This window comes from Mytilus galloprovincialis, chromosome 14, assembly GCF_965363235.1.
Source record: "Mytilus galloprovincialis chromosome 14, xbMytGall1.hap1.1, whole genome shotgun sequence".
NCBI lineage: Eukaryota > Metazoa > Mollusca > Bivalvia > Mytilida > Mytilidae > Mytilus > Mytilus galloprovincialis.
In genome coordinates this window covers 61,326,997-61,352,920 of record NC_134851.1, presented here as the reverse complement: position 1 = coordinate 61,352,920, position 25,924 = coordinate 61,326,997, and the positions used below count along the sequence as shown (strand labels likewise).

Genomic DNA, 25,924 nt, shown 5'->3' with positions numbered 1-25,924 from the left:
AGAGGAGAAGATTTTTGTAAAAGATAACTAAGATTTACGAAAAATGGTTAAAAATTGACTATAAAGGGCAATAACTCCTAAAGGGGTCAACTGACCATTTCGGTCATGTTGGCTTATTTGTAAATCTTACTTTGCTGAACATTATTGCTGTTTACAGTTTATCTCTATCTATAATAATATTCAAGATAATAACCAAAAACAGTAAAATTTCCTTAAAATTACCAATTTAGGGGCAGCAACCCAACAACAGGTTGTTCAATTCATCTGAAAATTTCAGGGCAGATACATCTTGACCTAATAAACAGTTTTACCCATGTCAGATTTGCTCTAAATGCTTTGGTTTTTGAGTTATAAGCCAAAAACTGCATTTTACACCTATGTTCTATTTTTAGCCATGGCGGCCATCTTGGTTGGTTGGCCGGGTCACCGGACACATTTTTTAAACTAGATACCCCAATGATGATTGTGGCCAAGTTTGGTTTAATTTGGCCCAGTAGTTTCAGAGGAGAAGATTTTTGTAAAAGTGAACGACGACGGACGACGGACGCAAAGTGATGGGAAAAGCTCACTTGGCCCTATGGGCCAGGTGAGCTAATAAAAAAAAAAGGGTGCTTTGAAATACCCCAGTTGTATGTTTATGACTCAGAAATGTTTTACTGCAAGGAAATGCAGGATCAAATACCTTCAACTGTTAAATTCAAGGGAATATTTTTCGGAAAGATTTTTGTATGCAACCCAATGTGACGTAATATGATTTTGTGGTATTACACCTAAATCCATCAGTTTCAGAGGAGAAAATTTGAGACAAATCACTGACTAATTTCTTTTTAAATATAATGTTAAAAATATTTATTGTAATGAAGGTTGAAATTAATTTGTCTCAATGAAGAAACAAGAAAAGCCTTATAACTACAATGATTACGAGATTAGGTCTATCATGTTTCATTAAGATATTAACCAAATAATTACAAATGAGACCAGGTCTATGTTGAAATTGTACAGTACTTGTAATTTTTTTTGTGTCCATCTGATGAGTTAAGCCTTTTTCAACTTATTTTTATAGTTCGTTCTTATGTTGTACTGTTATACCACTGTCCCAGGTTAGGGGGAGGATTGGGATCCCGTTAACATGTTTAACCCCGCCACATTGTGTATGAATGTGCCTGTCCCAAGTCAGGAGCCTGTAATTCAGTGTTTTTTTGTTTTTTATGTAATACATTTTTGTTTTTTGTTCATTTTTTGTACATAAATAAGGCTGTTAGTTTTCTTGTTTGAATTGCTTTACATTGTCATTTCAGGGCATTCTATAGCTGACTATGCAGTATGGACTTTGCTCATCGTTGAAGGCCGTACAATGACCTATAGTTGTTAATTCATGTGTCATTTTGGTCTCTTGTGGAGAGTTGTCTCATTGGCAATCATTCCACATCTTCTTTTTTTATATTGCATCATAAATTAATCCATCTTTCAATACCAGATGAATTATTTACCTTGTAATTCCAGATGAGATTTGGTTTAGCATGGTCACGGTTGAAATGGTAATAAAACAATTGCCAATTAGCTTCACTTTTAATCCTCTCTCTTCTTTTCCTCAGGACCACTGGTTTTATATCATTTTGCTATAGAGATGAAACAGAAAAAATAATGAAAGGTCAATGTCCAGGAAAAATTCCAAATGAGCTAATGAATAATGTCTTCTAACCTTAAATAAAATAGAAAATGGACAAATAATTAATAAAATATCTAGGTGATATAATCTATTTGGATACTGAAAATTTCAATGTTTAGAAATTATTGTTTTAGGCTAAAAAAATATTTCAAAATAGAAAATGTATTAAAATATAACTTAAATGAAATGCAATTGGTTTGTTTTGGAGGGAGAAGTTAAAATGTATCATATAATATTGTTGTTATTTTTTAAACAGAAAACAAACATCATAATAATTAATATAAATACGGAATAAAAATAATAAAAATAGTAAAAATTGTTTTTTTCCAGCAAATGAAGAGTTAATACCCATAAACAAAGTATTACCTGTTTTTGTTTCTGTAATCCAATCCTAGCTCTCCAATGCTGTAGAAATTCATCTACTTTCTTTTCTATCATCACTATGTTTGGATTTCGTCTGTTTTTGTTCTGAATATCCTGTGACAAAAACAAAATCAGTGTGTAATGATCATAATTTATCAAATATCATAGTAAAGTTTATTTCTCATTTTTTTTTTAAAATAAGGAAAACAAGAATGTGTCCATGGTACACAGATGCCCCAATCGCACTATCGCTTTTTATGTTCAGTGGACCGTGAAATAGGGGTAAAAACTGTAATTTGGCATTAAAATTATAAAGGTTGTATCATTAGGAACATGTATACTAAATTTCAAGTCGATAGGACTTCATCAAAAACTTTAACCTGAAGCGGGACGAACAGACGGATGGACGAACAAACAGACGGACAAATGAACTGACAAACAGACCAGAAAACATAATGCCCATAAATGGGGTATAATGAATGAGGCATACAAATGTTATCTTCAATATTTATTACTAAATTCAAGACCATTTTGAAATTAAACTTTGGAAAATCATTAAAGGAATATTTGTATCATTCTGAATAAACTTGAACAGAATCAAATCTGTGGTATTGAACATAATAACAATCTTACTTGTGCCAGCTTGAGATTATCTCGTACATTGAGTTTGTCATTCTCTATAACAGGAACTTCATCTTCAGAGTCTAGGTATGACAGTAATCCTCCAGGCTGCAAAACATCAAGTCTGTCAAATTAAACTGCCTTCAATTTTATACTAAACGATTATTTTGAAAAGTTTTTTTTTTAAATAAAGCATATACACAGTGTAACCTGCCTAATCTGACACCAGAGTATTCCAACATCCTGCTTTAACTGACACATTTTCATGGTCCAAAATATGCCTATCCCTGCAGAAACAAGAGTGCACACGCTGAAATGTCTCGCCTTCTATACTAATCATTGATATTATGTTGATAGTCCTAAGTATAAAGCTAAGCTTTATAACAACTGTACCATAAACTTAACATTAACCAAGATAACTAAACAAAGACCAATGAACCTTGAAAATGAGGTCAAGGTCAGATGAACCATGCCAGGCAGACATGTACAGCTAACAATGCTTCTATACAACATATATAGTTGACCTATTACTTATTGTTTAAGAAAAATAGACCAAAACACAAAAACTTAACACTGTGCAATGAACCGTGAAAATGAGGTCACGGTCAAATAAAACCTGCGCGACTGACATAAAGATCATAAAATATTTCCATACACCAAATATAGTTGACCTATGGCATATAGTATTAGATAAAAAGACCAAAACTCAAAAACTTAACTTTGACCACTGAACCATGAGAATGAGGTCAAGGTCACATGACATCTGCCCGCTAGACATGTACACCTTACAATCATTCCATACAACAAATATAGTAGACCTATTGCATATAGTATGAGAATAACAGACCAAAACACAAAAATCTAACTATAACCACTGAACCATGAAAATGAGGTCAAGGTCAGATGACACCTGCCAGTTGGACATGTACACCTTACAGTCCTTCCATACACCGAATATATTAGCCCTATTGCTTATAGTATCTGAGATATGGACTTGACCACCAAAACTTAACCTTGTTCACTGATCCATGAAATGAGGTCGAGGTCAAGTGAAAACTGTCTGACAGACATGAGGACCTTGCAAGGTACGCACATATCAAATATAGTTATCCTATTACTTATAATAAGAGAGAATTCAACATTACAAAAAATTTTAACTTTTTTTTCAAGTGGTCACTGAACCATGAAAATGAGGTCAAGGACATTGGACATGTGACTGACGGAAACTTCGTAACATGAGGCATCTATATACAAAGTATGAAGCATCCAGTTCTTCCACCTTCTAAAATATAAAGCTTTTAAGAAGTTAGCTAACACCGCCGCCATGGCCGCCGTAGCCGCCGCCGCCGCCGGATCACTATCCCTATGTTGAGCTTTCTGCAACAAAAGTTGCAGGCTCGACAAAAAACAGAGTTTTCCGACACCCTGCTTAATCTGATTTTTTTCTGGTCCCCCAGTGTGTCGAATCACACAGGTTACACAGTAAATATCTTTTGTAGAATATGTTTTCATTGGTTGCCTTGACCTTACCTATAGTGGTTTTAAAAGCTTATAAAGAAGATTACTACAAAATACTTAAATTTTTTTTCAATTAATTTTCGAAAAGTTAAAAATTTGGCCTTGACCTTAACTATAACCTTGACCTCAATTACATAATTTTAAAAAGGTTCAGTATTTGCAGATGAATTTGTTAAAGGTATCTGTGAAACTGTATGGTATTTTGCTAAAGGAAAAAATTCTAGCCTCACATAAATATTTTTATTTTGCACTTGACATCTCTAAAACGACACACTAAGAGTAAAATAAGGTGCAAGAATACTCACTACAACTCTTTTCAGCAGACCCATTGCTGTAGGATGGCCTGTTACCCATAATCCTACCAAGTGACGACTCAGCTGTCTGAAAAAAAAGTAAAATAAGTTTTTAATATATAATTGTATTTGCACAAATTTCAATAAATTTACAGTTTATAAACTATCAATTTTCTGACAATTTTGTAGAAAATTGACAAAAACCACCAAAAAATAATTTTACAAATTCTTCACACACATTGGTTACATTTGTCAATAATCAATGAAATATGGATGTTTTGAGAACAATAATCAATATCTGCCTTCTCATAATCTTATACTTACTGGTTTAAATACACTGAGAGTAAACATTGCAGTGTAGATGTATAGAAAAAATCTGCATAAATGACTACTTTTTCCTATTTTATTGTATTTCAATTCTAAAATCCTGTTGTCTGCACTCTGTGTAAACATTGCTGCATGTAGATGTCTTGAGAACACCCCTCAATATGACTTCCCATAATCCTTCAGTACTTACCTATTTGTGAACATCCTGTTGTCCGCACTTTGTGTAAACATTGCTGTATGTAGATGTTTTGAGAACATCCCCTCAATATGACTACCCATAATTCTACAGTACGTACCTATTTGTTAACATCCTGTTGCCTGCACTCTGTGAATACATTGATGTTTGTAGATGTTTTGAGAACACCCCATCAATATGACTTCCCATAATACTACATAACTTACCTATTTGTTAACATCCTGTTGTCTGCACTCTGTGTAAACATTGCTGTATGTAGATGTTTAGGTAAAGCTCCTTCAGCTAAAGCTAGTTCCTGCATTTTTGCTGCTATCTCACTATCACCCTCCTTTATTAAAAAAATATTGAAAAATATTGTCAATAAAATGACTTTCTTAAGCTAACATTACATTTCAATTTGATAAATAAGGCTTAATTCAATCCATATTAACACCCCATCTTTATTGTGTCAGAATTTTGTTCCTGCAAAATGGAGATGTCACAAAGAAATAAAGAGCTGCGCCACGAACGCATAATACGCCCATCATACAATTCACCCAAGTTTTATGCAAATTGGTTGAAGCATTTTTGAGTTTATGTCCGACATGTTGACCACAGCGAACAGACAGACAGACGGACAACTGCTTACTGAAATAGGTCCTGTAAATGGGCGTATAAAATGATTGTTATATGCACTCAATAAGCCAAATGTCACATAATCTTACATAGGGATAAGGTCTGTCTATAGAGTAGAGAAGATCTTTGATGAAGACTATCAAAAATAAGAAGAACATGATCTTGGTTCTAAAAATAATTGAGTTATCAAAATTATTTGGTGTTTATAAAAAATGTAAAAAGAACAAAATTGTATAAACACCTTGAAGCCAAATATATTACAAAGTAGACCATTTTTTAAAAAGAACAAGACCATAATTTTTATTATAAAACTGACCTCAATGATGGCTTTCATTACCAGACCGGCACCTTTAACAATGGCCATAGAAGGATGCTGGAATATAAAAAACAGTATAATCATCAATCACTAATTTCAACTTTTTCAATGAAATAACAACATATAAATTCAACAAATGTTCAATTATCGCTATTTTGTGCATTTTTCTTTTGATCTTTTTTTGTGATAATTTTCATATCATGCTTCTCGCTTGAGATGGAAAAATTATCGCTAGAAACTAAGGAGGCCACAAGGTGTTGCTAACAAAATTGACAATGAAATTAACATTGTCATAGGTAAAATAGCGATAAACAGATTATCATTGGTCATCTCAACTCGACTGCTTTTTTCACTTTCGCTGTACCAGCTCAAGCAAGAAAATAAATCTCGTTGAGATGATCAACGATAATCTATAATTATTTCTTAATGAAAGTGTTTATATACATATCAAATGTGTCTACAGTATTTTTGTGATCATCTCCAAACCCTCATAATATAGTATGAGTTTTGCTCATTGTTGTAGGATGACAAGTTTAATACCTGTACTTTTTTTACATCTACATTTATAAATTGGTATCTGGTAGATACTTGTCTTAGTATGTAAAGTATATTGTTATCATTTTTCTGAAATAAGATGGCCATTTTGAATTAAAAATGGCAGCAAAAATCTTAAAATCTACTATTTTTGATGAAATTTAGAATATACATGCAATATCTATACTTTTTTACATCCACATCATTTGGTCTCTGGTAGATACTTGTCTTAAACCACATTTCTCATTTTAATATATTAAACTGCAACAACGATATTCTGTGTTCAATAAGACATAATCAAAAACCTATTATATATTAAATAACCTGAAAAAGTTTGAAGACAATTCTTCCATTACAAGCCACTGTCTCTAACAAGTTATCAAACTGGTCCCCATCTGTTGTCTCACTGTAGGGAGAGCAAAGGGAAAACGTCAGGAAATCCAACATGGCTGAGATCACTAATGCACCTGAACTATGTACCTAAAAATACAAAACTCATATTGAAAACAGTGATAAAGATACCAACAATGAAGTCAGGGATTACGTTTATTGCTATGAACAAAATGAATGAATAAAAAAATCTTATATTTGAAGCAAATTTAAAAAATCTGAGGAAATGCATCATGTTGCATTGATTCAATTCAAAAGTATTATCAAATCTCATTTGCTTAAATACCTTACATATATTTGAGGCATCAAAGTTCTGAGCTGATTGCTGTATTTGTTTTAGCAGTTATAAATATTTATTAAACAGTTAAGCATGCAATTTTTTCTAACAGTATTGATATCAACACAATGTAAAATGATAACTGATCTTAACAGTACACAACAAATAATAAAACTGGAAAACAACAGTTCTACATGAAAATTTCAAATGAGACGTAAAGATATTTGTTTTTGGTGGGGTTCGTGTTGTTTATTCTTTATTTTTCTATGTTGTGTCATGTGTACTATTGTTTGTCTGTTTGTCTTTTTAATTTTTAGCCTTGGCGTTGTCAGTTTTATTTTAGATTTATGAGTTTGACTGTCCCTTTGATATCTTTTATCCCTCTTTTGTTTGGTTTTATTCTTCAGCCTCTGAATGCAGGTTACACTGTACTTGTTAAAAAAGAAATTAAAAATATTCAAATGCCGAGTTAGAAAAACTTAAGATGGTACACAACACTTTCACTAAAATTAATTTGGCTCGTTTAATTTTCATAAAATTTTGTCAAAGTATTTACTTTGACCCTTTAACAAAAATATCAAAATAATTTTTTTTTTGAACAAACGGTTTTGTCAGAAAAATTACACTGGTTATATAGCAATTTGACAAACACATATTTTGATCATTAAGATGCTTAATATTCCCTTTACAACACAAGGTAATTAAAACGTTTAACTGACTTTACAGAGTTATCTCCCTGTAGTGCTAGGTACCACCTTAAATATCAATAGTAACTTACCACATGCTCATTAAACATTTCCAACAGGGTTTCTAAGAATTTTCTGGATGATAGTAAGGAACTTTTGTTCAGCTGTTCTTGTCTGAGATCATAGTCGTCATGCATAGGCTGAAAAATAAACCACAAGATGCAATGGTATTATCTGTTTTTCAAATTATAAGAAAATAAAATGTTATTTTTGATGATTTGCAAACAATAATTTTCTTGTAATATAACAAGGACTATCTTTTTTCCATTGCTCTATGATAAAAATGTAAAAAAAACCCCATATCAATTAAAAATTGGAAACCAACCATAAAGCAGATTATGCAATTTTATTGAATGAAATCGTAGAATGATTTGGTGATGATTTTGAGAATCTGATTTTAATCTAAGTATTAATGACAGTTCTAATTATTTATTTTGAAACATCAATTTTAGTATTGTTTTTTTTTAAAGAAATTCACATGTGACCTCATTAACCCTTGATATGCAAGAAAAGAGTAAACTAATTTTTCATCATTGCACTTTAGTTATGAGTTAAGTTTTTTCTTGTCCTTGTTTCCGTAACTGCATTTTTTTTTATGAGACGAGATAGTTGGTCTTGTGCTCAACCCCCAACCTGGAGGGCCAGTGGATTTCGTGTTAAGGTTCCAGTCCTCTAGATCAGTTGCCAGACCAAGGCTTACAAATCATGATCCGGTTTTGTTCGAGTTGTCTCTCTTAGATAGGTTTCTTTGCTGGGCTTATGACTCCTATCTAGCCAACTATTTACCCATAGCTGGAGCAAGGTTGAATCCATTATTCACTTTTTGCTATCACACAATTCCAATTGTTTATTCCCAAAATAAAAATACAAAATATATTCTCTAGATTATAAAGATTATTGTATTATAGATTATTCAAGAATTAAAAAAATCTAATATTTTGTTTTATACTCGACTTCTGGTTCTGGTCAATGGTATCGGAAACATGCCGCTGATAGCATTATATTCCAAAAATCTAGTATTTTGTTTTCATTTTTAAAATCGTACCTGCATCAATGCACACAACATATCAACAGCTGCGTGTGTAACACCATGGTCTTTACGCTTCATTGCCTTGACCACTTTCACACCAACTTTTTCTCTCATTCTGAAAATAAAAATGTATTTATTTATTAATGAGGTTTAACAACTGCAGATCTTTTCTTATATTTGAAATATCAATACAATGTACAATGTATATTCATCAAGAATTAAAAATCATATTTCATAAATACCTGTCTAAACCAAAAACTGTCAGAACTGTATGATTTATTTGCTTTTGTCAGTCGTTGGTTTTGACAGGTTTATCATTACAGAAACAAACAACAACAATGTGATGAATGGAAATAGCTATTCCCAGAATCAAAATTACAAATTTGTGATGCATTCCCAGGGTCAATAGAACACATAAGTGGACAAACAAAGAGTTCAAAAGTACAAAACTTGTTTTTATTTACATCCAGTGCTTAGCTCCTGACATTCAATAGGTCTTGCAACAGAATTTGATTTAGGCACATCCTAGCAGAGGGGATGTAAAATGAATTCAAAGAATCTTCTCTATGAAAATTAAAACCCTGTCTATCTTTAACATGTTTAATAATGGAATGGGGGTTGTGGGTCTTTTTTTTAGTATGCCTTTATAACCATCATTACCATTATGCAAAATTATCTAAAAAGAGGTTCTTGGTGATAAGGATATTTTGAAAGTACCTTCCTACCCTCCCATCTGCATTTTAATGGAATAGCCCTTATCTTGAAAGTCTTGTAAAAGCTTTGAGGGGATATTTTGAAAGTCTCTTCTAAAAGTCCCACATACATTTTAATGGAATAGCCCGTACCTTGGAAGTCTTGTAAAAGCTTGGAAGCCTGCCTTTGAAGCTACCAATCTTCTGAGTGCAGAGAACTGTGCTTCTAATGACTCAGAAGATATAACTGTTTGATCTCCTTACCTTGGTAGTCTTGTAAAAGCTTCGAAGCCTGCCTTTGAAGCTACCAATCTTCTGAGTGCCGAGAACTGTGCCTCTAAAGACTCAGACGATATAACTGTTTGATCTCCTTACCTTGGTAGTCTTGTAAAAGCTTGGAAGCCTGCCTTTGAAGCTACCAATCTTCTGAGTGCCGAGAACTGTGCTTCTAAAGATTCAGAAGAAATAACTGTTTGATCCCCTTCTCTTTCTAGCAGACCTGATAAAGCCCCATTAATTAGTTTCTCTTTGTTCTCTGCAAACAGACCCTAAAATGGCAAAAAAACAAAATATTGAATGAATGAATAATTAAAACCTTTTTGTCATATAGCTCCTACTGTTTAGGTATAAATGCATCCATTGTTTTCAAATGTTAAGGTTTTAGCATAGGAAAATACAGAAAAGCCCATCCAACATATCAAAATGTTTATCCAGTGATATTTTTTAATCTAAAGAAATTCTTTAAAACCGTTTTTTTTTAATATATTTTCATCATATTTTAAATATTTTGTTCTTTTAAAAGAAAAATTGTAGAATAATTATCCTTGTTTTCAAAATTCCAATAGAGAACATACTTTTTATAATTGTATCACTAGACCAATTTTCAAGACGTTTCAGCCATTGGCCTTCTTCAGTTCTTTATTTTTCCTCTCAACTACATGGCTGACATTACATATGTATTTCCTTTTCAATCATTTTTTTCAATTAGTAAAATAATAAGTTTCGTACTACACAGTTTTTTTCAATGGAAATAACAATGTCACAAAATTGTTCTAAAAATTTCACCACAAGTTTTATAAAAAGCATTTCGACATGGTCAATATTTAAGAATAATGTTTAGATCAATGTAAAAATCAAAATGGCCTCTTCCACTTACATCTTGTGTAACAGCATGGAGAAGTCCACTGTAGGATATATTACTGTTAAATCTGGACACTACTTCATCAAAGGTCATTCCAACTGTAAAGATAAAGCAAAGGTTTTAAAGAACTATACTTGTATAGGGGAAAAAAGGCTTCTTTATTTCAGCACATTTTACAATCACTTTATTCAATCCATTCACTTTTAAATGTATCAATTTTAAGATATCTAGCTATATAGATAAGACTGTTGGTGTTCCAGTTTTCATGGTTTTACACTAGTAATATTTTGTGGCCCTTTATAGCTTGCTGTTAGTTGTGAGCTAAGGCTCTGAGTTGAAGGCTGTACTTCGACATATAATGGTTTACTTTTACAAATTGTAACTTGAATGGAGAGTTGTCACATTGACAATCATACCTTATCTTCATGTATCTATATAAATAAAGAAATGCTGACTCTCAAATTCATGGTGCTATCAAGGTTAAACAGTAAACTTTAAATTATATCAAAGTCAGTAACAAAAGAAGAGAAGAAACCATAGACTATCAAACTCCTTAGTCACCAAAAAACATTCAAAACCAAGGATAAACAAAGAACACAGAAAACACAACAATATTTCCATCATGACAGAAAAATGCCTTGAGTGTGTAGGTAAAGGCAATATCTTTGGTTAGCTTGCTTCCTAGTTGAACCATGAAATCATTATTACGTTAGGTATACTACCCTCCTTTTGGAGTAGTCGATTGCTACAGTTAGATAGATGGGTTATCTGTCGGACTAGTCTATTCTTAAAGGAGGTAGAATACCTGCCTTCAAGATTCAGCTAGCAAGTAAGCTATCCAAACATGTTACCAATACCTACACTCGAGAGACATATTGTTGTAAATATGACAGGAATACGATAAGAATTTTGTAATTTGTTACAGATTTTCTTGTAACTTGAACATGTTTTCCTTAAACAAGGTACAGTCAGTGGAACGAATGTGACAAATCAACTAGATTCCATAGCTCAGGTAATAAAAGATCAAAATTTAAGTTTACTAGATACATAATAAAAAAAATTAACCATAAAGAAGATGACAATAGACTATATAATTTACCTGGTGTTACAGAGAAGAATTTTAAATGTTGACTTTCTACTTCTTCATCTACTGGTACTGTAAATGGACCTGTAATGGAGTATGATGGATTATGGGTAAAATATTAAAGCAATGCATTATGGGTAAGCTATTATAAAATACAAAACAAAGTAAACCTCTTTACTTGATAAAACATAAGTAATTTTCCAACTTCTATGAATTAATATAGCGACTAACTTTTTAGAAAAAAAACTGTTTATCAGACTCTAATCTCAGAAGAATCTATTTAAAAGAAATCAAATTAACCTCAAATGTTTATCATGTAAAAGTTTTGAATAACTGTTTTCAAACAGGGATTTGCCCATAAACATCAATCATTTTGCTAGGGAAACCCTCTTTAAAAAACAACCAATTGATAAAATAACTATTTTTAAACATTACCATTATACCTTGAATATAACTTTTTGAACTCACCTAGACGATAACCCCTGGATGTAAATTTCATTTTAACACAGACATCTCTATTACCAGATGCTCTGACCCCATCCAAGACAGAGGCAATTAAGGCGTCCCTGTTAATAAAGAGGATAAATTAGTGATAATCTAAAATTTGCATAATAGTTTTTTACTGCTTAATTGTGTGACACTTAATGAACTGCAAAAAGCAGAACTTGATACAATTTTTTTTATGTATAAATTTTTATGAAAAGCCTTTTAAGGGCTGTTCTTATATTAAACACATGAGAGGCATGGTAGGTACTTATTTTTAGACCAGTGTTCTCCCCAGGCCGTTTTAGCACAGCGCTTTTCAGCACTATTGCAATTCCCCGCTGTCCTATTGCACTGACCGCAGCGCTATCCCACGCAAACGCGTCACTATATTTTTTTCTCGTTTTTTTCAAATTTCCCAATTATTTTTCACTTCGGATCACGTGATTGACTGGTTTACGATTTTTGAAAGAATTATTTCCGTTGTATTAAAGTAACTCCACGGGACCAGTCTAATAAATTTTACAAAATGGCGTTTTTGAAAGATCAAAATAAACAAAGATTTCAACATTGACATCTATTGTTTTAATTTAAAGAATATATAGAGGCATATATGAATGAAATGAGATGAAATGAATTGACCGCATTTCCCGACATCACTCACAAACTTGTTTTACGATTTTTGAACAAACGAGGATTTTAAAAACGATCAAACACAGGGGTCTGTTACAAATTATTTGCCGGGTTTACTATCCATACGAACCCCGAAAATGAGCAAGTCTTTTAAGTATTCATTATCCCCTATTCGAACTTATAATTGTTTAGTCAGAAATTCTACCATTTGATAGCAATTTGAGAGCATATGTTAGAAAAACAAACCCAAGCTGATACGACTTGAGAAATTTTACTGTCTCGATGTCAAGCTTGGATGAGGCCATTTAAATATTATAAAACGTTAAGGTCATAAAAATGAGAAATCTTTATGCAGAAAAATGTTAATTCCTGTCAAACGTCGTAAGGTTAACAGTACACTGCTACAGTTGGTTACAAAACCAAACACTGAAACAGAAGCTGACAATGACTTTATTGTTGGTCCTTGCATGTGCTGCAACATTACCTGATAGTGCTAAGAAATCTTCACACAGGCATGTCTGGTGTAGACCCATCATGGAAAAAGACTTCTCCTCCAGTTTTATACATAGATCGATAGTATGAGGATTTAATATATGAATTTACAATGGAGAAAAAAATACTCTTCTTCTTTATCCAGACAATAACATTAACAAACAAAGCGTCATTAAGGGGTACACTGTAACTTCCATGAGCATGATGAGGACATCGTAACAAGAGGAAACATCAACAGCATAATATAATAAAAACACATAACAAATAATTACAAACAAACCGCACGCCGCAATAAACAATTACAAACAAACCGCGCGCCGCAATAAAGTTATTGAGCATTGTCGAAAATTACGCGATTACCACAACGCTATCCAAAAATCCTGGGGAGAACACTGTAGACCCCAACCAACCACAGCATTAAATTTTCAATTTTACCCAAATCATTTACAAAATTTTTAAGAAAATGAAATCACCAACAATTACATTCTTTAAGTGCCTACAATCCCACAATATCAATTTTGGTACAGCCCGAAAACGAAAGTTTCCAAGTCTATTTGTTTATTTGTTAGGTTTTATTTTCCCCCAGAAAAAAATTACCTATTTTCAAGTTAATAGTCATGATCTCTATTCACCAGATTTTCATGTGAATAAAATTCACTTTTCAAAAGATCATTTATATAACTAATAAAAGCTAATCTAAAAGGGAGGTAACAAGATACTATAAAAGTTAACTTAAAAGGGAGATAACAAATTCTATAAAAGTCTACTTAAAAAGGGAGATAATTACTTAATCATGGACTATAAATTACCTGTCAGTAGACTGATAAGTTCTTATTGCACCTTTTACATACTCAACGCTGAATTTTTGTGGGTTTTCTTGGTCCCTAATAATCGCAAAAATCTGTAAATGGAAAGAATACTTAATTTCATTTGCAAAATGTCATCTTTTATCACAGTCTAGGCGTAATGTACATACACATGTGTAAGGGTTCAGACAAATAGAATGATCCTTTATTGACAACTTTTTTAAAACAGGGTGTAAAGCCATGCATATCATGAAATGATCAGAGTCAATCAGTGTCCCAAGTCAGGAGCCTGTAATTCAGTGGTCGTTGTTTGTTCCTGGTTATCATAAATGTTTTTTGTTCATTGTTTTGTTCATAGATTACACCGGTAGTTTTCTCATTTGAATTATTTTTTATTTATCATTTTAGGGCCTTTAATAGCGGACTATGTAATATGAGTTTTGCTCATTGTTGAAGGACAAACAGCTACCTATAGTTGTTAACTCTTATGTCATTTTGTCTCATTGGCAATCATACCACATCTTGTTATTTCTATATACTGTAAATTCAGAAAAACTTTGCTAGGTTTTGTCCAGATGGGTGTTATCTGTCAAAAATAGTTACCCACAATGCATCAGAAATACCTACATCACAGAGAGGCTTTAGTGTGGCTACATTGTATGTAGCAGGATCACGTTCAACCAAACAGGTTTCTGTTAAACAAAGTGTGCGTCTGACGGAGTCAGAATGGCGTGGTGAGATCTTCTGAACCATGAATTCTGTGTAGGATGTCAGGGCTTCATCATTACTGAAAATAAAGTAATATAGTTCATAAGATTTTGTGCACTGATGATTCATTATCATTTGTGGGATACTAACTGTTATTGATTTCAGGGGTTCAAGTGAACCAAAAATTTAGATGTTCAACATATAATAAATTCTCTATAGGTTTGTATGCAAAATTTGACAAAACCATGCAATTAAAGCAAGTTTTCCTTGAAACCAACGAAAAATAAAACTAGAGGCTCTAAAGAGCCTGTGTCGCTCACTTTGGTCTATGTGAATATTAAACAAAGAAAGCAGATGGATTCATGACAAAATTGTTTTGGTGATGGTGATGTGTTTGTACATCTTACTTTACTAAACATTCTTGCTGATTACAATTCTCTATCTATAATGAACTTGGCCCAGTAGTTTCAGTGGAAAATGTTAGTAAAAATTTACAAATTTTATGAAAATTGTTAAAAATTGACTATAAAGGACAATAACTCCTTAGGGGGTCAATTGACCATTTTGGTCATGTTTACTTAATTTTAGGTCTCACTCTGCTGTACATTATTGCTGCTTACAGTTTATCTCTATCTATAATAATATTCAAGATAACAAAAAATGGAAAAAATTCCTTAAAATTACCAATTTAGGGGCAGCAACTCAACAACCAGTTGTCCGATCCATCTGAAAATTTCAGGGCAGATAGATCTTGACCTGATAAACAATTTAACCATCAGATTTGCTCCAAATGCTTTGATTTTTGAGTTATAAGCCAAAAACTGCATTTTACCCCTATGTTCTATTTTTAGCCGTGGCAGCCATCTTGGTTGAATGGCCGGGTCACCAGACACATTTTTAAACCAGATACCCAAAAGATGATTGTGGCCAAGTTTGGATTAATTTGGCCCAGTAGTTTCAGAGGAGAAGATTTTTGTAAAAGATTACTAGGATTTACGAAAAATGGTTAAAAATTGACTATAAAGGGCAATAACTCCTTAAAGTGTCAAATGACCATTTCGGTCATGTTGAATTATTTGTAAATCTTACTTATCTGAACATTATTGCAGTGTACAGTTTATCTCTATCTATAATAATATTCAAGATAATAACCAAAAACAGCAAAATTTCCTTAAAATTACCATTTTAGGGGCAGCAACCTAACAACGTGTTGTCCGATTCATCTGAAAATTTCAGGGCAGATAGATTTTGACCTGATAAACAATTTTACCAGATGTCAGATTTGCTCTAAATGCTTTGGTTTTTGAGTTATAAGCCAAAAACTGCATTTTACCCCTATGTTCTATTTTTAGCCATGGTGGCCATCTTGGTTTGTTTGCCGGGTCACTGGACACATTTTTTTAAACTATATACCCCAATAATGATTGTGGCTAAGTTTGGTTTAATTTGGCCCAGTAGTTTCAGCGGAGAAGATTTTTGTAAAAGTAAAAAGACCACGATGGACGACGAACGCAAAGTGATGAGAAAAGCTCACTTGGCCCTTCCGGCCAGGTGAGCTAAAAATCTACAGTATGTCTTATTTTTTTTCACAACAATGGATTTGAAATAATTTGGTATGCATGGATTGCACTATTCATTTGGCATTCATTTCATCAAGCTGTTAGCAATATTTTCTAGTACAACTGTTTTTCTAGTGTCAAAATGTTCATGCTTTGTTATACTAGTTAGTTTTAAATAAATATCAGTATAGAAAATGCTTTCCTGGTGACAATATTTTTGGAGGTCAGACCCGTCCCTAGGACCTAGTGGGTTATGTATGTTTGAATTAAAAACAAGGATGTGTCCAAAGTACACGGATGCCCCACTCGCACTATCCTTTTCCATGTTCAATGGACCGTGAAATTGGGTAATTATCTAATTTGGCATTAAAATTAGAAAGATCATATCATAAGCAACAAGTGTACTGAGTTTCAAGTTGATTGGACTTCAGCTTCATCAAAAACTACCTTGACCAAAAACTTTAACCTGAAACTCCCACTTTCATTTTCTATGTTCAGTGGACCGTGAAATTGGGGTCAAAAGTCTAATTTGGCTTAAAAATTAGAAAGATCATCTCATAAGCAACAAGTGTACTAAGTTTCAAGTTGATTGGACTTCAGCTTCATCAAAAACTACCTTGACCAAAAACTTTAACCTGGACGGACGAACGAAACCACAGACGGACGGACGAACGGAGCCACAGACCAGAAAACATAATGCCCCTCTACTATTGTAGGTGGGGCATAAAAATAGTTTCCTCCTCTTTTACAAAATGTCTTTAAATGTTGGAATGTAAAAACAATTTGGTTCCCCTAAAACTATTCATGCATAAACAACTTGACATGAGATTAAATCAACTTTTAAAACACTTTGTATCTTTTTATTGAAATTATTGAAATTTTTCAAAATAAAAGTGAACTAAGAAATATTAAATGTACCTGTATTTGCCAAGCCTATGAGTGGCAAACTGATCTAAACCTACAGGGTCTTTTCTCTGTTTGACAGAGATTCCTACATAAGCTGCTGCTGACTCCATTACACCTTTTATTAAAGCTTCTCGCTGATCTAGAGCAAACAGATGCTGAAATATTAGAAAAAATATTTCTGTGAACATAACTCTTCAGTATATTGCTGGGCCTATCTTGTCAACACAGTTGTTATTAGTATAAACCATGCACATGACAGGTGTGTTTGACTACAATTCAAACTTAATGTGTGTTTTGTGGTAATAAGTAACATGTATAATTTCATAACATTAGTTTGGTGCGTTTGACTACAATCTTGCATGTAATTGAATAGGATTGCCTGATTTCATGTGGAAGGTCATGGTTCTCCCCAGGTACTAGCTTTCTACAACATTATAAACTGACTGCCATGAATCATGCGAACCTGCCAACTTTTCAAAATGCCCATGGGGGTTTTACTTGCAAGATGGCTCCTATAGTCCTACACAACCTTCAAGGGGGCCTTTAAATATATTAAAATTTTGTTTTTTGGCTTCTTTATACTTTAACAAGCATTTAACCATTGTAAAATTAATTGCTGTTTAAATTGTGGACAAAATTGCTCTTTGAAAATTTCAATTTGGGAGCCTCCATGGGGGAAATCCCCTGCAAATAGTGACAGGTCAGTTGGCAGGTATGAATTGATATTGTCAATGTTGCTAACAGTGGTGTTAAACACCATTTATCAATCAATCTTTACATAGCAATCTGCTTTAACTTCTGAGTAATACAATGGGTGTCACATGATCAGATGTCCTTCCAAGAGCATCTGATTATACTCAAAAGTTTTGTGTCGGTTAGTACTTTGAAAGATGTATCAAGTTATTAATAAATGGATAATAGGTCTATGGGACACAGATGATACACGCACTTGCATATAACTTAATAAAGGGACTATAAACATGATAAAGGTGACACTACCCAAATCATACTTGATCCAAGTTTTTGTGGTGATCATAAGCATTGTGTATCAGTTTCATAAAATTTGGTTGATGCAATTTCAGCTAGAGAACCGAATTTTTATCTGCTTTTTTTGTGGTAATTAGTATTGTGTATAAGTTTCAGAACATTTGTTTGTGGCCAACTTTAGTTAGAGAATAGAAATGAAAAATTCAGCAAATTTTTCCAATTGTAAAGAGGCATATTAACTCTAGAACATTATATGTGACGTCACCAATATTCAAACTAAATCTGTGTATTGTGTATAAGTTTCATTACATTTGGTTGAGGCAAACTAAAGTTGGGGAATTGAAACCAATTTTTCGGATATACAAACGGACAAGAGTAAAAAGTAATCTCCTTTCTGCATCGACAGGGGCATAAAAACAATTTCTATATCATCTACTATCATAGTACAATATCATGTTGATAATATAGGTACATTAGTATCAGGGGTCGAATTTAAGCTTTTTTGTGTACTGGCCAGCCGGACTAGTGGACTGAAAATCAACTGGTCCGGCTCCAAATCTACTGGCCCTGCAAAAATGACATGCAAAAAATTGAGTGCTGGTATCTATGATGAGTTTATTTATTGACAACTTTATCAACTGAAATACATAGTATCCTCCGTAATTGATGTCGCAGGTAAATTCTTTTGTAAACAAACCGAGATTGCGAAGCAATCAGAGATTTTTATCGGCAAATTTCTACTGGTCCGCCGGACCACCAGCTGACACAATCCACTTGTCCGACGCAAATTCTACTGGTCTCGGACCACCGGAACAGCGCTAATTTCGACCCCTGATTACTATACATACCAATCGTGTAAATCCACCATGAGCTACACATACACCACCAGGTAAATCTCCTGACATCTACAATACACAAAGTCACATGTTGTAATACATACTTTCATGATTATATGCAGGCATGATCAGAGAATGTTATTGAGAATGGGACCAACCTAATTAGACTATGTAGAAGTCTTGAATTAACATGAGCAACACAAAGGGTGCCACATGTGAGACAGGATCTGTTTACCTTTCTGGAGCATCGGATATCACCCCAAGTTTTTGGTGAGGTTTGTGCAGTCAGTTTATTATTGTGTTGCTAAGTCTTTATTTTATTATGTTGTATTTTGTGTACTATTGTTTGTTTGTCTTTTTCTTTTGTAGCCATTGCGTGGTCATTTTAAATTTGATCTATGAGTTTGCATGCCCCTCTGTTATCTTTCGCCCCTCTTTTATAAATCTAATGTTCTACACTGAATGAGTAAAATTGACAGCACCAGTTTAACTTAACCAGATGCACATTTTGGTAATAAATGTATCTTAAGTGATTTTTTTAAGCCTAAATATTAAAATCAAAACTCAGATCAAAGCTGATTAAACCAAAATTAAATTGTCACTAAGTTGACTAGATGTTCAGTAGTTGTCGTTTGTTAATGTGGTTCATAAATGTTTCTCTTTTCTTGTATAGATTAGACCGTTGGTTTTACTGTTTGAATAGTTTTACACTAGTCATTTTTTCTGTGCTCTTTATAGCTTGCTTTTAGGTGTGAGCCAAGGCTCAGTGTTGAAAGTCGTACTTTTACTAATAATGGTTTACTTGTACAATATGGTTATTTGGATGGAGAGTCGTCTCATTGGCACTCATACCACATTTTCCTATATCTATTCAGACTGGCATCAATTAAACCAACTAATTTAAGAGCAATTTAATTTTGAGAGTGGAAAAATAATGTGAAAATAAATTGTCACGATATGTAAACTTTAATGGATGTTTCCCTACATAAAGTAAACAAGTAAAAAAAGAAATCACAAAATTAATTGCAACAAAGTTGCCTAGAAGGGACTTAACGTGAAATAAAGTACAGTGAAACCTGTTTTATTGGATCTAAAATTATTGGTCTTATAACACAGGTTTTAACACAGGTTTGACTGTATTTACAAAAATTAGTTGGTTTACAGAATCAGGGGCTAATTCATACAAACCAATATCAGTCCTTCCATATCTTTGTAGTCATAGGAACAAAGGATCTTATTGGTTGATGGATCAATCTGATCCAAGGAGGACTGGTTGACCTCCAAGATCACAGGAACTCTTGACTCTGACCAGTGTTGCTTGAATGCATTAAACCTCTGAAAGATCATGATTTAAGAAATTAGTGATAATGTTAATGGCTGTTTTCTGTGATTTGTTTGCAAGAAAGAAGTTAAATAAAATACTTTAAAAAGCATTAAAACAGTCACAATTAATGAAACCCTACTTTAAGAAGTCATTGAAACATGAAAAACTATATACAAGTTTTAAAAGATATGTTGACCCCTGATAGTCAAATTTCTAGGTTCTTTCAAATTTCACATGTGTTAGATACTACATGGAATCATAGGTCATTGGGTACCTGATTTTGTTTTTCAACATGAGTATTTGCCACAAAGGATTATAAGAGTTGTGTTAATTTATGATGAATGAATCGCACTTCATATCCTGAAAATCTAATCAATGTAAAAATGTCTCAGCTTTAAAAGGAGCCTTCATACATATCTAAGGACTGAGCTACAGAAGAAAACATTAACATTACCGCCTATGGGAAATCAATTGCACATAATGACCCAGTTGAACCAAAAATTTAACTGTTCAACTAAATATGAATTTCACAAATGGCTGTATGCAAACCTTGGCAAAACTAGGAAATCAACAATCGGAAAAAATATAATTTTTGTTGAAACCAAGAAATTTCTACTAAATAAATAACTCCCCAGTAGTATATGTGCAACCCATCAACCCACTTGATAGATACACAATCATGACAATAGGCTAAAAGATATGAATGCAAAATAGTTCACTAGAATTCTTTCAAATTATATTAGAAATTTTACCTTTGGGGTATGGGTCACTTCAGCAAACTTGCTTCTAAATCTCTGAAATAAATATAGAAACATTGTTCACAACTTATAATTCGTTTTCACAGCATGATAATTTTATGGTAATGATTCCATAAAATCATGTTTTCTTGTCATCATATGGTAGGTCAATCTGAATCCATATGAAGTAAAAAAGTAGTGTCTTCAGCAATGCACAATAATGAACATGTGAACAACTAATCCAAGTATTTAGTGGATGGGATGCTGTAAGTTCAATTTTTCTTCCCCTTTCCAACATTTTGTTATTTGCAAGTGGAAATTAAAATGTTCTGACTGTTCCTAAGCTTTTCAAATTTCTACATTTGTAATTGTTTTATCAAATTTTTTTTCTTCGTTCTGAACATGCATGAAATATTTGGAACTTGATGTCAGGAAAACAACTATCAATCTACAATCTTATGAAAACATAAATTATAATATTCATGCTTAATAAATAACTGAAGGATACAGATGATGGCCCAGCTTGCATATAATTTTTTAAAGGGACTTAACTCAATAATGCAAAAAGTAACACATCCCAAATTAGTACTTGATCTGTGTTTAGTGGTAAAGGTTTCATAGCTTATATGGAGGCAAACTTCACTTTGAGAAAAGAAACATTTTGGGACATATGGCACATATGGCACATTCTTCTTTTAACCTGTAAAACCCCTTACACATTTTTTACTTCTGTCAGCTGTGTTTTGATTTCAGTTACCAAGCACTTTTGGTAAAATTTGTCACCATATCACAATTTAGAGAATGTTTTGGGTAAATATCAACCAAAAAATTTGCATTCTTAAATGAGGCCCCTCATAGGGGTGTCCAAATAATCAAATAATTGAAATCCCCATGAGGAGGCTCTTAATTGTTACATTACCAGTGCTTCAGTAAGTAGGTCAGCTCTGTGATCCGTAGAAAACTTCATGGTGTCCGTCTTTTTTGGTCCTTTCTTAATGGTGATTATAAACTCATTATTCCCTGGAGCTTTCACATTGGGTACAATACCAACAAACTCACTGTAGGGCCACTGAAAATACATAACATCAAAAAATTCTAAGCTTTTAGATATCTAAAAACTTTTTAACAATCAAATAGGGTCATCTCCTTTTTCGTAAAATCTATAGAGGTCAATGTGCTAAAATAAACTATTTCAGAAATAACCAGAAGTCTGTTATAATACAGTCCTTTTAAATTTAAAAATAAAAGCAAGAAGTGTCCAAACTGCATGATGCTGATCCTATACCCACTGTAAGACTTTAATAGAGGAAACACTACTATGTGGTTAATCTGAATGTGCGATGTTCAAAATGCAGTTTAGTTTGCTTTTCCTTATGAGGACCATGCAATCAATCACATCTGGTAACTATCTACTATGTCAGCCAATAAAATTATGGTGTTGCTAATATAACCTGCTAATTTGTTGAATTGTTTTATATTGTCATTTTGGGGGCTTTTATAGCTGACTATGCGGTATGGGCTTTGCTCATTGTTGAAGGCCATACAGTGACCTATAGCTGTTAATTTCTGTGTTATTTTGGTGTCTTGTAGAGAGTTGTCTCATTGGCAATCATACCACATCTTCTTTTTTTTTAATAATTTGTTATCCTTTTTTATCTATAATAGCTAACATTAAAATAGATGAACATCTAAAAAATTAGCAAAGATATGAATTAAGCACTATCTAAAAACTAGATTAATTTGTTGTCATTTATCTCATAACAAGAATGTGTCCCCAGTACACGGATGCCCCATCCGCACTATCATTTTCTATGTTCAGTGGACCATGAAAATGGGGTTAAAAATCTAATTTGGAATTAAAATTAGAAAGATCATATCATACAGAACATATATACTAAGTTTCAAGTTGATTAGACTTCAACTTCATCAAAAACTACCTCGACCAAAAACTTTAACCTGAAGCGGGACAGACGGACGAACGGACGAACGAACAGACGGACGGACGGACAGACCAGAAAACATAATGCCCCTAAATGGGGCATAAAAACGAACCTGATTTGTAATTTCCAATGACTGTGGGTTGTATGTTGTTATGCCTAGTGTACCCACTGAAAATATTCTTTTATATCTGAAATAAATAGAAATGTTTATTTTGCATGTCATGAACACCAATGTTATGCCTTAATATCAATGTAGTTTCAGGATAAATTCCAAGATTATAATACTATTATATTACTAGCTTCATCTTTTGACTTAGTCAGATTTTAAGGGTTTGAGGCACCAGCATGATTGGCAGTTATTGTATGATTTGACTGTATTGGTTATTATTATGAAAGATTCTGACATGGAATCCAGAAATTTAGTTCACAATTTCTCTTTAGTTTGTTCCAGGGGTTATTGCTGATCAACAAAAGTTGGATTCTATTTTTTTAAACAAGGAATCACAGCAGAAATTAATTTGCAATGATTATTTCACAGCATAATCATTATCCTTATAAAAGGTCTAAATCGATATTTGGAAATCATTTCTATCAAGTTTGAAATGTATAAAATCCTTTTTGGAAGTATTATAACATGTATAAAAGAAGTTGTTAACAAATCACAAATAGATCATGTTTTCTACTTTCGGTTTTAAAATGAAACGAAAAACGGGAAGTGACACATGGATAATAAATTAAACGAGTCTGGATTCATCAGAAAATATAATTTTTTATTTAAATTCCTTTAGTAAGAGATATATATTTGTCTCTCTCGTTTAATTGATTCTAAATGATTTTGTATTTTACGTTTTTAATATCTATAAATAGTCAAAGGAATACTTTCACGCATGCATAGAACACAATACAGGAAGCACCTGTTGAACTCGTGAAAGTTTTGAATAAACACATTAAAGTTCTTTATTTTAAATAGAAATTGTCAAAAGTTTTTGATGAAAATTTAAATCAAATATGACGAAAAATGCCTTCGAATGACGAATCTACAACAAACTAACTCCAGATTGTGATCGTTTGGGAAATATCGAAATTCAAATGCAAACTGTCCGGGTTGTTACATTTTTGATTAAATGATGAAACTATACTCCTGATTGTTGAAATGCCGACTGACTGATTTTCCTTGGAAAATAATTATGATGGTCATTCAATTATGGGGTTAATTAATAAATTACAGATAAGTGACCCATCTGATGGCAATAAGCAGATTAGTTGTAATTACAACTTGTAACACCTGTTGAAAATATTAATTACCTGGAGGTCATAAACTTGTCAAAAACATGAAGACAGGTAGATTTATAGTTTTTATTGCGAAATTTTTTTTACACTTTCAAAATTAAAGTGACGAAACTGATTTGAAATACTTTCGCCAATGAGAAAACCCTTTCTTAAAATACGAAAGTGACGAGTGCTAGCAAAATCACTGTTATAAATATCATTTATTTAACCTTAGATTTTAATATTGTTTTTCTGTCTAAGAAGAAATAACATAAAAAATGTGGTGCACACTGAATAATCAGTGTAGTGGGTTATTATTAAGTGTACACCACACTTTTTATGGTATTTTGAATAGACAGAAAAAAATACTACAGTCATTTCCTATAATTAATTCTAAATTTGATTTTATACCGGTGTAAATCATGAAAAAAAAATCATGACGTCACAGTCACATGATAGAATTATGTCTATGACATGATAAACAAAACGACATCAGCCAATCAGAAGATGTCTTACATCCAAAATTAAATTATTGATACATTGTATATATATATACCTCTGGTAAATACCAGGGCCTTCATTTACTGACCAACCTTGACCTGAACCTGTCTTTAAATCTATACTTACTTCCCTTTCCATGAGTGCTTTGTTATGAAATAACATGCCAAATCCTGGTTATCTTTCATTGACGACATCTTGTCACCTGAAATTAAAAATTATCCAACTATATCAGTGTTCTCCCCAGGCCGTTTTAGCGTCGCGGTACCGCGACGCTATATTTTTTCACCGTGATGCTATAATAATTCCCGCGACGCTATAATTATTCCCGCGATGCTATAATTATTTTGAAGATGCTATTTTACTTGTCCTCAATTTTGAACTTTCATCTATTATCGATTATGATCATAAAAGTTATATCACCTTTAATTGTAATCCCTTTAAGTCGGACACTAAAGGCAATTAAGAGATTAAATAGCTAGGTGTTAATTGCCCTCAGGGTGATAACTGTAAAAGTGTTTGGATGCGAATATCCCAAGCTGACACTTGTGACATGACTAATACCACGTGTCTGCAATCACCAATATCGACATGGAAAAATGCAATCACAAAACAATTCGAAATCAACGTTTTGTATTACGAAATTTCAGAGATTGAAACGATTTTTATTTTTTTTTAAAAGGTCGTTTATTTGTGCAATTCTCCAAAAATTACTTTCTTTCTCTTCCGGCAATACGAGAGCAAGAATTTTGGTTTAGAGCTAAAATAAGTTTAATACTTCTTTAAAAAGTTATCATAATTGGCTTAAGTTTATGTTTAATCCATTTAATGCATTAAAAGTGTCTTATTCATTCACAATCTCTTGTCAAACAATGTTTATTCTCGGACTCATTTTCGTTAATTTTTCTACGTCCGCCCAGGGCTCACGCTACCA

General features: G+C 32.7%; 1 protein-coding gene across 3 annotated transcripts in view; it reads right to left on the bottom strand.

Moving 5' to 3' along the window:
• Nucleotides 1-25,924, bottom strand: part of LOC143058436 (dnaJ homolog subfamily C member 13-like) — a 72,754-nt gene that overhangs the window by 43,814 nt on the left and 3,016 nt on the right. For all 3 annotated transcript variants that reach the window (XM_076231922.1, XM_076231924.1, XM_076231923.1), the window contains exons 2-23: nt 25,120-25,195; nt 23,336-23,411; nt 22,203-22,352; nt 21,299-21,340; nt 20,411-20,557; nt 19,235-19,291; nt 17,412-17,554; nt 14,854-15,013; nt 14,230-14,321; nt 12,281-12,378; nt 11,828-11,896; nt 10,744-10,826; nt 9,963-10,135; nt 8,911-9,010; nt 7,898-8,005; nt 6,777-6,932; nt 5,919-5,975; nt 5,194-5,315; nt 4,477-4,552; nt 2,666-2,761; nt 2,036-2,146; nt 1,491-1,619 (exon numbers count right to left, since the gene is read on the bottom strand). In XM_076231922.1, the coding sequence (XP_076088037.1) occupies nt 1,491-1,619; nt 2,036-2,146; nt 2,666-2,761; nt 4,477-4,552; nt 5,194-5,315; nt 5,919-5,975; nt 6,777-6,932; nt 7,898-8,005; nt 8,911-9,010; nt 9,963-10,135; nt 10,744-10,826; nt 11,828-11,896; nt 12,281-12,378; nt 14,230-14,321; nt 14,854-15,013; nt 17,412-17,554; nt 19,235-19,291; nt 20,411-20,557; nt 21,299-21,340; nt 22,203-22,352; nt 23,336-23,411; nt 25,120-25,187 (2,313 nt within the window). In that variant the 5' untranslated portion in view covers nt 25,188-25,195. The remainder of the gene's footprint in view (nt 1-1,490; nt 1,620-2,035; nt 2,147-2,665; nt 2,762-4,476; nt 4,553-5,193; nt 5,316-5,918; nt 5,976-6,776; nt 6,933-7,897; nt 8,006-8,910; nt 9,011-9,962; nt 10,136-10,743; nt 10,827-11,827; nt 11,897-12,280; nt 12,379-14,229; nt 14,322-14,853; nt 15,014-17,411; nt 17,555-19,234; nt 19,292-20,410; nt 20,558-21,298; nt 21,341-22,202; nt 22,353-23,335; nt 23,412-25,119; nt 25,196-25,924) is intronic.